General features: G+C 36.1%; 2 protein-coding genes across 3 annotated transcripts; one reads left to right on the top strand and one right to left on the bottom strand.

The window, feature by feature from the left end:
- The first annotated feature begins 220 nt into the window (after positions 1-220).
- Positions 221-790, top strand: LOC132268917 (small polypeptide DEVIL 14). The gene has a single exon (XM_059769832.1). It carries the CDS (start codon positions 321-323, stop codon positions 462-464), a length of 144 nt encoding a protein of 47 aa, XP_059625815.1. The 5' UTR covers positions 221-320; the 3' UTR covers positions 465-790.
- Positions 791-2,030: 1,240 nt separating this feature from the next.
- LOC132268918 (DUF21 domain-containing protein At4g14240-like) lies at positions 2,031-11,729 on the bottom strand. Of its 2 annotated transcripts, XM_059769833.1 has the most exons (13): positions 11,268-11,728; positions 9,905-9,981; positions 9,286-9,369; positions 9,078-9,191; positions 7,624-7,707; positions 7,278-7,349; positions 5,414-5,481; positions 4,704-4,791; positions 4,509-4,582; positions 4,044-4,422; positions 3,550-3,596; positions 3,376-3,457; positions 2,031-2,416 (listed from the first exon to the last, which is right to left on the bottom strand). In XM_059769833.1, the coding sequence occupies exons 1-13, from the start codon at positions 11,500-11,502 to the stop codon at positions 2,306-2,308; spliced, it is 1,515 nt and encodes a 504-aa protein (XP_059625816.1). In that variant the 5' UTR covers positions 11,503-11,728; the 3' UTR covers positions 2,031-2,305. The 2 variants fall into 2 exon arrangements, with proteins under 2 accessions (XP_059625816.1, XP_059625817.1); XM_059769834.1 differs by lacking the exon at positions 7,278-7,349 and having other exon boundaries at positions 11,268-11,729.
- Positions 11,730-11,985: the final 256 nt, after the last annotated feature.

Here is an 11,985-nt window from a genome sequence, read left to right on the forward strand (position 1 = left end):
TTCTACATGCATGTGGAAAGGGTATTATAGGGAGAAGTTGATGACAAGTCATTTTCAACAAGCGTTGGCAAGGAGACATGCTAGTAGGTCTGCTTTGTCTTATAATTTAGACAGTGGGTCCCAACCCATTGGCCCAAACAGGGGCCAACATTTGTCAGTCACCACAAATGGTCTCTCCCATATCTCCATTTTTTTCTCTATATATAAGGCCTAAAGTCCCCAATACCCCCTCATTCAACACAACTACTTCAAAGACTCACCAAAGTCAGAAGCATATATTCATTCATATTTCCCTTAAAAAACCAGTCCATTTTTTTCGCATGAACATGGCTGCAAATTCTTTCTCCATGAGAGGTTCGAAGCTCCGGTCGTGGCAGCGTTGCTCGAAGCAAATCCGAGAGCAGCGTGGCCGGCTTTATATCATGTGGAGGTGCACTGTGCTTCTACTTTGCTGGCATGATTGAGCTCCCACAGTACTTGACATGAGGCTTGGCTTTGGAAGGTGTAGGGAGGCTACTTAAGAGTGAAGTTTTGAGGCTCAAGTTTTGTAAAATTAACCATATGGCTTGGCTTATACCATGGTGGAATCTCGAGTCTTTCACTAATAGTGGGTGGGTGGTTTTTCATTTTTGTATTTTCACTTTTCACATAGGTTTGATTAGAACTTAGAAAGAGATAGAAGAGTCTAATGAAGCAAAGATGTCGATCGGTCCATTTGTAAAATACATGTATCATGAAAACAAAGTTAAAAGTGATAATGGAACACTTTCTTGTTTCAATTTTTTGCAAATTGTGTTGTGTATATGTGGAAACCAATGGATGTGATTGTTGTGAGTGGTAGCGGAGGCAAGCATTAGTGTGGTGCCGGCCGGTACATTCCAGCGATCAAGTTAGTTCTTCTTGATCTATATCAAAGAAAGACTTTTGTGTATGATGTACCTTTCTATTATCAGTGACCAATCAAGTTACCTCCGTTTTATGACTTGTCATTTCATTAGTTAATTCATTCATTTAATTTAAACAGCTTAATCTGTTCGGCCTTGACTGAGATTGATAAATTATCTGTGGCAGCTAATTGAGCTTTCAAAAAAAAAAAATTGTACTAAACAATTATATGCTTAAATTTCTTAACTTTGTAGTTAACAATCTTAAAAGATCATGATCTATAATGGAAATAAGTAAAACTAGTAGAATAACATATTATTTTAACGAATAGAGACGGATTGGAGGTAAATTTGTTTTGACCCTTCTCAAACCTACAATTAGCATACATCAAAAGTCAACTCATCCCATTGAGACTTTACAATCTAAACGTTTCAAACTTGATCAACTTTAATTGTTTTAAATCTTAGCCAAACAGTTGCTTGACCCTTGCAAGTGTTGTCCAGCAACTTAGCATACCATATAAAAAAGGCTAGTTCAGTGCACGAAGCTTCCGCAATGAAGAGGATTTGATGTACACAGTCCCACCTCCAAATACTGGCCTCCATGTATGTATATGCAAGCTCTTACCTCCCCCACATGCTGGGAGAGGTTATTTCCTATTTTGAGCCGTGACCTCCATATATGCATATGCTATTGAAAATTAGGCTAAAATAACCCCATTTCGGGAAGCTCTTGCGTCCCCCATATGCTTGGAGAGGTTTTGGAGAGGTTATTTCCTATTTTGAACCCGTGACCTCCATATATGCATATGCTATTGAAAATGGGACTAAAATAACCCCATGAAGCTCTGCATACCAACCACTAACAGCACCAACATCATATCCTTAATTATATATAATCAAAACAGACCCGTGAACAGTGAATAGGAGAGTTTGAAGTTTAGCAAAACAGAGCTCTGGCCCTTGGGAGAATGTCTTAAAGCAGTCAGAACGTTTCTCTCTGTGCAAAAGCAAGATTGTGAAATGACAGCAATACATGTTGAACTCGCGCTCCAAGCACTGACAACTGCACGAGATGAACCAAAGTTCATCACAGTTATTTACTCTGAAAAGCTTACATCCATGCAGAGGCAAAACGAAATAGAATTCACCTGATCATCATCATAATTATTTTCATTTCCCAACAAAATTTTACAAAGTGGCTTTTGTAATACATAAACAATCCCATCTTGATCCCAGGCAATAAAATTAACAAAATCGATGGTCAAAACGAAATTAAGGATAAACATGTACACTCACTAGAATCTAACAGCGTGGATTTGAACAAAACCAGTTGCTAATATTTAAAGAAACTACAAGAGCTGGTTGGTGAGACAAACAAGCACGGCTTTACAGCTACCTTGGCCATTGGAACCACGAAATCATTTCTTGTTGCCTTGAAAAGGCTCCCCTGAATTCCTTGGTAACCTCATTGAACTTGAATCATCCTCTGCAGACTTCTTTGGATTTGGTCCATGTTTACTTTGACCTCCCTGAAACATCACCACAAAAATACATCAGTATATAAAGGTATTATTAAAAATAAAATATCAGACTAATGCTAGAGCTTTTCTTTTCTTTCTTTTTTCTTTTTCTAGTGTTGCAAATTTAACTTCTCGCTTCAATAACTATATCAATTTTTAGTGAAACGTTTAATATGGTCCTGTTCCAATGATTCTTGAATTATTGGATCTTTAAGAGATTGCTCATAAACAACACATTGCATGGAGCCATATGTATTCAGACTGCATAAATGTGACGATCGTATAGAAGTTTCTCGCTATCCAATGCCGTTGCAATTTTAAATGTGAAGTTTGGTAATGTTGACTTTGGAGGAAGGACTTTCTTTATACTCTGAATTTCAATTTCAGAGACTAGCTCGATAGCAATGAAAGCTAGAAATCTAACCAGCTTTTGTTTAAGATACTCTTCAGAAATTCAAAGGTGTTTCAAGTGCAATCTGTTTGAGGCAGTTTTAGAATGTATTATTGAAAATGATTTATACACATTGATGCATAGAAGTTGGTAAGGCTTATTCTGCAAATAACTTGCTCAGCAGAATTTGCACTTCAAAAATGTCTCAAGAAAATTTAGCTCAAAGAGGGGTTTTTGAAAGCAAACGGTGCTAAGCTTAGCCTAGCTTGCAGGAGACCTCTAAATTATGCAATATGCAGGGAAAGGAACTAACATGTCATCTTTTGATGAGAATTAAGTGCCAATTATGGGTTTAAATTTAAAAAATAATAATAATAATATTATTTGCCCAAACGTAAGTGTCACACAAAGGCACAACAAATCATTTTTTTTATTTTTTTATTTTTTATACCGCACCTTTTATACATGAGGTGTGGCAGCTACACAACACCTCAAGTGTTTTACTTGTGTCTACTGCTAATAATCAACACACACACCAAAAATCAACAATATCAATAAAGTAATGCCTTTAACTTACTGTGGACTTTTGACCAGTTAACCTCCGACTTGAAGGGGCCCTGGCAACAGATGAAGCAGCAGCAGCAGCAGCTACACGTATCCTACAATAATCATAATGTGACATACAGTCAAGGAGGCACTTAGGTGCAGTGACTGCAAAATAAGTTGCCTAGAGAAGTTTGATTGTAAATACCTTTTATGTACATCAACATACACATCTGTCTCATCTACAATTTCTTCCTGCATTATGAATGGGATTATTCAAAACTATTTAGAAATGGACTCAAAAACAAAGCCTTTTCCCAACTAATTGGGGCTGGCTACATGAACTATATTTTTTTTCATTCTGCTCTATCTAAAGACCATATCCTCAATCAAACCGCATGTTATTATATCTTTCCTTATTACCATGGACATTGAAAGAAAATTATAGGGGTATCTACTAAAACATAGGGTATCACATTAATCAAATGATTAAAACTAGAGGGGTCTTAATTGATCAAAGACGGGTAATAATCAGGATATTTAGGAGCATCAAAATAATGCCAAAGGGTTGGCCTCTCTCTACCATTTCCCTTCCGACACCCTGCGTTAACGAGACTAGAAAGAACTGAGGAATGGGTTTTCTTAGTTAAGATTGCAACTCATCCAAAGCAATGAAAAATTGAGTGAGGAAACAGAGATTACTTGCAGAAGTTCTTCAAAAACATCCTCCAAGGTGATTATGCCAATGACTTCTCCATCTTCAATATCCTCTGACAAATGGGTCAAACTGGTAATTGCAGAACCATTTTGCTGAAAGAAACTTTGGTTGTTTGTAGTAGTGAGTGTAGAAGCTTTCTCAACATTGATGACTATACTATTGGCTTTCTCATCGTGCTTGGATAGCAATGGGGTGGTTAATTGGGAATTTCCACTGGTAACTTTATTTTCTTCAAAATTTTCTCCATCACCATTAGGCTGAGGATTCTTGTCTTTTCCTTTAACCTTAACTACAGCTGCCATATGACTGCTTCCTTTCTGAAACTCGTTAAGGATATCATATAAAGGCATATCTGCTGGAACCCTAGAAGATGTGTATAAAAAATCTTATTTTGGAATATAAAATGAAAGCATGATATAAACAGGGAACCGACGGACAAATGAGCACACCTAGGAATTCTCCGGATGGAAACAGCACTAACTGGAGTCTCTGTTTCTGCCCGGACTGTGAGCAGACTTTTCACCTATATTCCAAACAGATGGAATGATAAAAGAGTACCAATTGTACAATCATTTGGCTACTGAAAACAGAAGATATACTAAATGGTAGAAAAATCATGATAATAGTTGTGTTTTCACACCAACCAGTAAGAGTCCAATAATGTTTTTTGGATTCCCAGAATACACGGGAACACGACTATGACCTCGTGCAAGAATTTTCCCAATTGCTTCCCTGCACAATAAGACACAGACATTATATTAGAGAGCCTAATTCTTAGGTGGGGGAAAATATAAGCCCTATTTAAGAAATTAACCCATACTGTGATAGTGATTGAACTGCAGCTATTTGTTTCCAATTCAAAAGCTTCACCAGAACTAACTGAAACAGTTTAACCCATATGTTCATTCGTATTTGATGCACACGCATGTGCCCTATTCATCAGTGTCAGAATGTGTATTTGTGTGTGCAGCTTAAGTGGGCAGAGTAAAAACCATCTGCAGTTTCAAGCAGCACAGTCTGATCCCTCTGGAGTGAAAAGTATACCATTTGTGACATTACCAAAACACCAGTATGGAAGCAAACACATGATATGCTCTATTATGGAAGTACATGACTAGTAAAGTTGGGGCAGGGTGATGGCAATAAAGGGAAGAAAAATAGGAGGTATTCCTTAGCAAAACTATATATGAAGTTGACAGTAAAATACATTTTCTCAAAAACACTTCTAAAACAATAATTTTTGCCATTCATATAGGAGAAGGCTGAAAAGTAAACTATTGTCATTGCGTGATAAATAAGAACAAAGTAGCACAAGCAATTGTGGCACAACAAAAACCACTCTGAACAAACTCACCAGTCTAATTTTGAATTGACATCCAAGGAAAATGTTGATTCAATAGGTGTCATAGCCTCCTCTGCAGTCTGCACACACCCAGAGAAACTTGAGTCTTTTGGCCAATCAATTAAACAGGTCAAAAACACTGGGACATGCACATTAGAACATGGTTGCACACACCAAGACAACTTAAAATTCAAAATGATGTGCATGCCTCTCATCATCATCATCTTTAGACTTTACCTTAGCCCCAATCGAATGGGGCCGTCCCAAGCTTACTTTCTCTTATTTTATCATTAATATGTTTCATTTCTTCTTTCTCACAATTGAGGGCGGGCCCTGGCGCAATGGTAAGGTTGCTCCATTGTGACCTGGAGGTCGCGGGTTTGAAATCGAAAACAACCATTCTGCATGCGAAAATAAGGCTATATACATTTGACACTCCTAGAACCCACAGTGGCAGGAGCCTCGTGCACTATGTTGTCCTTTTATGTTATTAATCCAGTCTCTTCTAGTTACTCTTGTCGTACATTATGGCGTTCTCATTTCAGCCACATGGATATGTTCTTGTCTAATTCTTAATGCTCTCTATAAAAGGAAATTGCGCTAACATGTGCTCCGTAGAGTATTTCCCATAAAATTATTTGGTATTCTTTTATCATAAAGGATACCACTGACTTGTCTCAATATTATCCAACCTGTTCCAATACTATTTATTGCACACCATCCATCTTCCCAGAAGATCATATTATTGATCCTAGATGTCATAAATTCTTAATTTAAGTAATCCATTGGTTTAAATTATTGTCATTCATTGCATCTGTATTATGTTTGCATGTCACGTCTCCTATTTCAATTCTACTAATTGTTAAAACATTTTGACTCTAAAGTATTTCTCTAAGTTTTCATTTTTGTTGTCAAGAATTCCTTAGAAGTGTCATTTATTTGTTTATTTATTTTCTTGGCAATACTCATTAGAAGTATCTAACACACTGGAGCATTAACAAACAACATGAACCATGGAATGTCTCCTCATATATCTTTCATTCTTTCATCTAAAACTATTGTGAATGGATATAAGCCTAGTGTTGATTCTTTGTGAATGGATATAGGCTTAGTGTTGATTCTTTGTGTAATCCACTTTTATAGGAATATCACTAGTTTCTCCAAATACAGTATGAACCCTAGTCACGGCTTTCCTATTCATATCTTAAATAATATTTATTTAAATTAATATGAATTCCTTTCTTTCCCCTGCTAAATTATATATCCAATTAGCTCTTTTTACTGAGCCAAGGTAGCACTTTACTCCTTTTTCTGGACACGAAAGCCTGCAAAGAGGAATGCCTCAAAATAAAAAAATAACATTTAAACTTTTATAAGGCACAATCTGCATTTATATCCAATATTGAACCATTAACAGTGACTCCAACAAATTCTAGTAATAGTAAATTTTGACCAAGAGGTGAAACTAGATGGGTGGTAATAGAAAAGTCAAAATCATGCACACAATTTTTTAATTTTTATTTATTTCTAGTAGTACCAAAATAAACAATCAACAAAGCCATAGAGTTCAACTACCAGAAATAAAAAAAGTCACTGAAGATTGAAATTGCACTTCATTTGAAACTCTATGTCCAATTAAATGAAGTGTCATTTTGATTTTTGTTGCCTTCCCTAGAGGGGTGTCTTCTTAACCAGAAGCAGGTATCTAAATTATACGCCATCTTCATTCCTCTTATTTATTTTTGTTAAACACACATATAATCTGTGGAAAAGATGGCTAAAAAATAAATATATTGAAAGCATACATTATGAAGAAAAGATGAAAAAGAATAATACAAATGGATCTTCTAGAGTGCTCTTTTGTTGTAGCACAAACCTTTTCAGTTAAGTCGAGTGCTCCACTTATTATGGTAGTCTCATCATGCGTGAGTTCACCTCCTTTACCAGCCTAGCATGGACAAAAGGAAAAAAGACAACAACAAATTAACCAAGGGTTGTAGCCTAGTGGTACTTCCTAACTTTCCAAATTGGATGGCCGAGGGTTCAAGTCCCCGTTTTCAGACTTTTGTTCTTAATGTCCTAGCATTCCTTCACAAATTTATATACAATTCTCAATAGATAGTTCTAGCTTGTCACCATATTCTATTACTGTTGTTGTGTTATACTAGTATTTTAAGCATTTGATATGTAGTGGTCATACAAGCATCCAATTGGAGGATTACCTCTTGACCATGAATAGAGACAAGGGCTTTCAACTGAGCCCGTCTAAACAAGGCATCATTGTGCCCCAGTACAGCATCTAGAACCTGAAACCACATTGAGTTAGATATTCAAGTGCAATGACTGCTTACAAGGTAAAGTTTTACGATTACAAGTCTGAAATATAAATGCTGAAAAAATTCAAGCGCTGCCTAATCTCGGGATGCATGATCAAACAATATAAAGCATGCAGCAAAAATGCACATAATCAAAGGGAAGGAAAGCTAATTCACAGGATACATTTCTCAGGCACCAGACTTGTTCACACTCTATGCTGTAGTAATTCAGAAATCTCCAATAGATTGGCCAGCCCTTTGATTGGAAAGAACTGGATAATTTTTATTACCCAAATTTAGTCTTGTTCTTAAATTTCACTTGATATTTTTCACAAATCAACAAAAAATGTTGATTAGTGAAATGATTGAAAAGCATTCTCATGCTGTCCTTGGACACACGTATCCTTGTAGCCCTGAGTGTGGGATCCATTGGAATGTGGGGTATTTAGCCTTGTAGCAGCTTAATTATATCTTTGACATTGATATGTGTTTCCTTGTAGAAGCTTCACATATATGTGAAGGTGATGTCTTTCACACAAACATGTAGAGAGTTCACATTCATTTCTAAACTTCAATTTTGTGAGCAGTTTTACTGATTGAAAAAAGAGGCACGTATAAAAAGGAGAACCTTCTGTCTTCTCCCACCTCTTGCAACACTCTACCAACAGTTCCTCCATCACGGGTAGCTGGCTCATATCTTATGAAACCAAAGTAGATAGCATACAGGTTATTATGGTGTAATGAATCATTTAAGTGTCCGGCTGATAGTAGGCCACTAGGGCCCCTCTAATAATACTACATTCCATTCTATCAACATTCCCAATGAAAAAATTCTTGAGCTGTTGTTTCTCCCTTAGGGCTCAACTCAATTCAATTCAGCTGTACTAAAATTCAGCAATTTAGCATATCTATCTTGAACAGTGAGATTTGCGCAACAAGATAGGAAATAACAAGTGAGAAGATGATATTTGCATGCTAAAAATTTCCATGAGATAATCCTAAAAGTACAGGGTGTAAGAATCTTTCTGTTCACTGGATGCTCACTATATCCACCTTCACAAATTATCTTGAACCATGAAAGGGAATTACACTTTTAACATAGATGGAACCGTCCTCCAATTGTCTGCCTTCAGAATTTCAACATTACCAGTGATTCTTTATCCCTAATTTATCATTTCTAGAAAAACCTAGGGATAAGAAGCTTTTGAAACATCTTATGTTTTAGTCCAGAAAAGGAATTTTTTTGCAGCTTGAGCAATAGTTATGCAGATAAAGAGTGGTTTTTTACCAAATTAAATATTACAGATAGGAAAATATAATTTCGCTATATCTATCAGCTATAGGTATAATCACGGTATTACCTTTGCAATAGGGTAAGCAATAGGATAGCAAATGATCATCAGAATGCGCACAAGAAACACAAAATTTGCTCCCACAGAGAGTCCATATCTTGTACATATAGCTTGCGGAATGATCTGGCGAAAGTTAGATACCAAATTTAGTCCCGGTTACATAATTTATTTATGGCTATAGTAGTTGAAAGCAGACAAAGTTGAAAACAAAACTGACCTCTCCGAAAGCTAGAACAAAAGTTACAGATAGTACAACAGCAACAAAGGGATGAAAAATTTTATCCAGGTATATAGGAAGAGCCTGCGGGGAGAATTTATCAAAACAGTGCACAAATTAGTAAAATGCTATTATGGTCAATGGCAAATTAATAAATTGCTAAGAAGAACAAGACAAGGACGGTGATGATGATGCTGGTTGTCAATCACATTGGTAATCTAGGAAACACGGTGTGGTTATAACTAACAAAGTCAATTGTATAAACAAAGCAGTACATAGTTGAAGCTTTCTTCTTTAAGAAGAAGAAGAAGTTGCATTCAGATTATTATTAATGATCCAACTGTTTCGTGTGTTTGCCACTTTTCCATTATTTTTTGTATGAGCCATTAATCCGTGTGCAATCATGTGTGTGAGCATGTCTGTTATGATGTATGATAATTAGATATGCATGCCAAGTATAGGGTTGACTTAGATGATCGCAAAATCCTCCATTACATACAATGAATCATATTTTTTTATTAGTCATTACATACAATGAATCATAGAGACAGAACAAAGTTGTTATCAAATATGCAAGGAATTCGGATAATACATGCAAGGAATTTGGAAAATTACTAACCTCCATGGCACATGCATTACAAAGAAGCAAAGTCACAAGAAGTTGGTGTTGCTTTTGAACAACTGGTAGGATAGCAGCTGAATAGAAATAAACTGACAATCAAAATGTGCTCACATTGATTTGTACAAAAGATGGTTTCACTAATAGATTTCAAACTTTCTTATGTAGTTACACCCCATATATGGCATATTGTTTCTTTCAAATGGCTATTATCTGACACAATCATTTCAGTAACTCATGTCATTTAATGATATCAAATATTTGACCAAATTCATAAGTTTATGGTTGGCTGTGCGCATTAAATGCACCTAGCATTTGGTTCTTGATATTTTATGATAATATAATATATTTCATGTTATAGTTTATCATTATTTCTTCATAATCAAATTTAATATTCATTTGAATCACGAACATATCTAACTTTAACCAAGCCTGAGCCTCACATGGTGCCCTGCACTGAGGACATCTTGGCGCTTTGGTGCACCTTAACCTTCAATAAATATAGCTCATGGTCAGTCCAACAAGTGATGGTCCTGTAAAAACAATCCATGAACTTTGACTAATCAAAAAAAAAAAAAATGTCCATTAACCTTCAATAAATATAGCTCATGGTCAGTCCAACAAGTGATGGTCCTGTACAAACAATCCATGAACTTTGACTAATAAAAAATTATCCATTAACTTTGGGCTTCTCCATGAATTTCGATGGAAAGTGATTGCTCGGGAGAAGCCACTCCCTCAAGACCCTGTCACCACATTAACGGACTACGTGATTCTTACTCTTTCTTCTCATAATTAGAGTCCCTTGCCTCCTTTTATACACATGACACATGAGTACATAAGACGTGAAGATCACAGGATGATGTGACGTCCCAGATCACCTGAGGAGAGGTTGGCACTTATATGTGTGGATGTCTCCTAACTGTGTAGACACATTTTGGAAGTGAGAATGGTATCTACACACTGTGTGTGTGTGGGTCATGAATGGTGACTTTGCTACCAGCCTATCACTAACCCCACACTTCTAACCAAAACTATGGCCTATGATCACAATTCACGGGGATAGGACAAAGGCAACCGACCTAGGACATGACTTGAATTTCACTTATTTAGAACATTGAAAGTGAATATGTTTCGAACATTCTATCTTTTTTACCAAAGATTCCATCGCAACCAACCATCAATCCATTGTTTCATGGATTAACTTCGCTTAAAATAAGGAATCGCGAATAAGATCAATTATAAGCAAGCAAGGAATCGAGAATATATATATATATATATATATATATATATATACAATCAAAAGATTGGTTTAAACACGTAAGATTTGCAAATAAGAATAGGAATCAGATTAGAAACGAACCTGCTTGTTTCTTTTCAGCGGATGTGCCGCTTCTTTGAAGGATCTCGAGTTCAACAAGTCCGAGGGACATCAAGCCCAAGGTGAGACCTGACATTATCCCTGCGAAGAGAACGAGAAAACACGAAATACCTATGTAGACGAACCACCAGAGCGTTCCGAATTGGATGTCTGTTGCTTCGAATACGAAGAAGGTCGGTGTCATCCGAGCTAAGGTTAAAGCACCTACCGACCACATCGAATCGATCCGATTCTTTTACAGTGGAGAGAGAGAACTGTAGAGAGAGAAAGAAGAAGAAGAAGATCGATTGTATCAATGGAGAAAAGGACGAAAACAATTAATATCCACGGCAGTCAAAATTTTGGTTCTTCTTTGACGCAACGAAAGAGATGTCATTGTACTGGCACTGTTTGTTGTGTGATCCGTTAGGTTAGTGGATGTTTGGGACGCTCTCTCGTGTTTGCTTTACTTAGATTTGAGACAAATCTATACATGATATGAGCACGTGTCGAGACAATACCATTTTCTTACAGCCTTTTCTTTCAATATTTGTAAACTAAGTTCTCTTTAATTCTTGGAATCACATATTTCTAAAACAATATCAAATGAAAAAAAAAATCATAATTTATTAATTATACACTTCGTATAAAAAAATATTGTGACACTTTTTGAACTTGCTTTAATATTTATTTTTATTACAATTGGTTGAATTTTAAAAAC

This window comes from Cornus florida, unplaced genomic scaffold (assembly GCF_030987335.1).
Source record: "Cornus florida cultivar Cherokee Brave unplaced genomic scaffold, ASM3098733v1 CherokeeBrave_3.0.0_Hap2_Chr08, whole genome shotgun sequence".
NCBI classification, from domain to species: domain Eukaryota; kingdom Viridiplantae; phylum Streptophyta; class Magnoliopsida; order Cornales; family Cornaceae; genus Cornus; species Cornus florida.

Excerpts from the sequence above, each read along its gene's own strand:
- LOC132268917 (XM_059769832.1), top strand. The coding sequence starts at position 321 with ATGAACATGGCTGCAAATTCTTTCTCCATGAGAGGTTCGAAGCTCCGG.
- LOC132268918 (XM_059769833.1), bottom strand. The coding sequence starts at position 11,502 with ATGTGGTCGGTAGGTGCTTTAACCTTAGCTCGGATGACACCGACCTTC. Across the intron at positions 7,350-7,623 it reads TCTCTATTCATGGTCAAGAG|GCTGGTAAAGGAGGTGAACT; the intron begins GTAATCCTCCAA and ends TGTCCATGCTAG. Across the intron at positions 4,423-4,508 it reads TCCATCCGGAGAATTCCTAG|GGTTCCAGCAGATATGCCTT; the intron begins GTGTGCTCATTT and ends CACATCTTCTAG.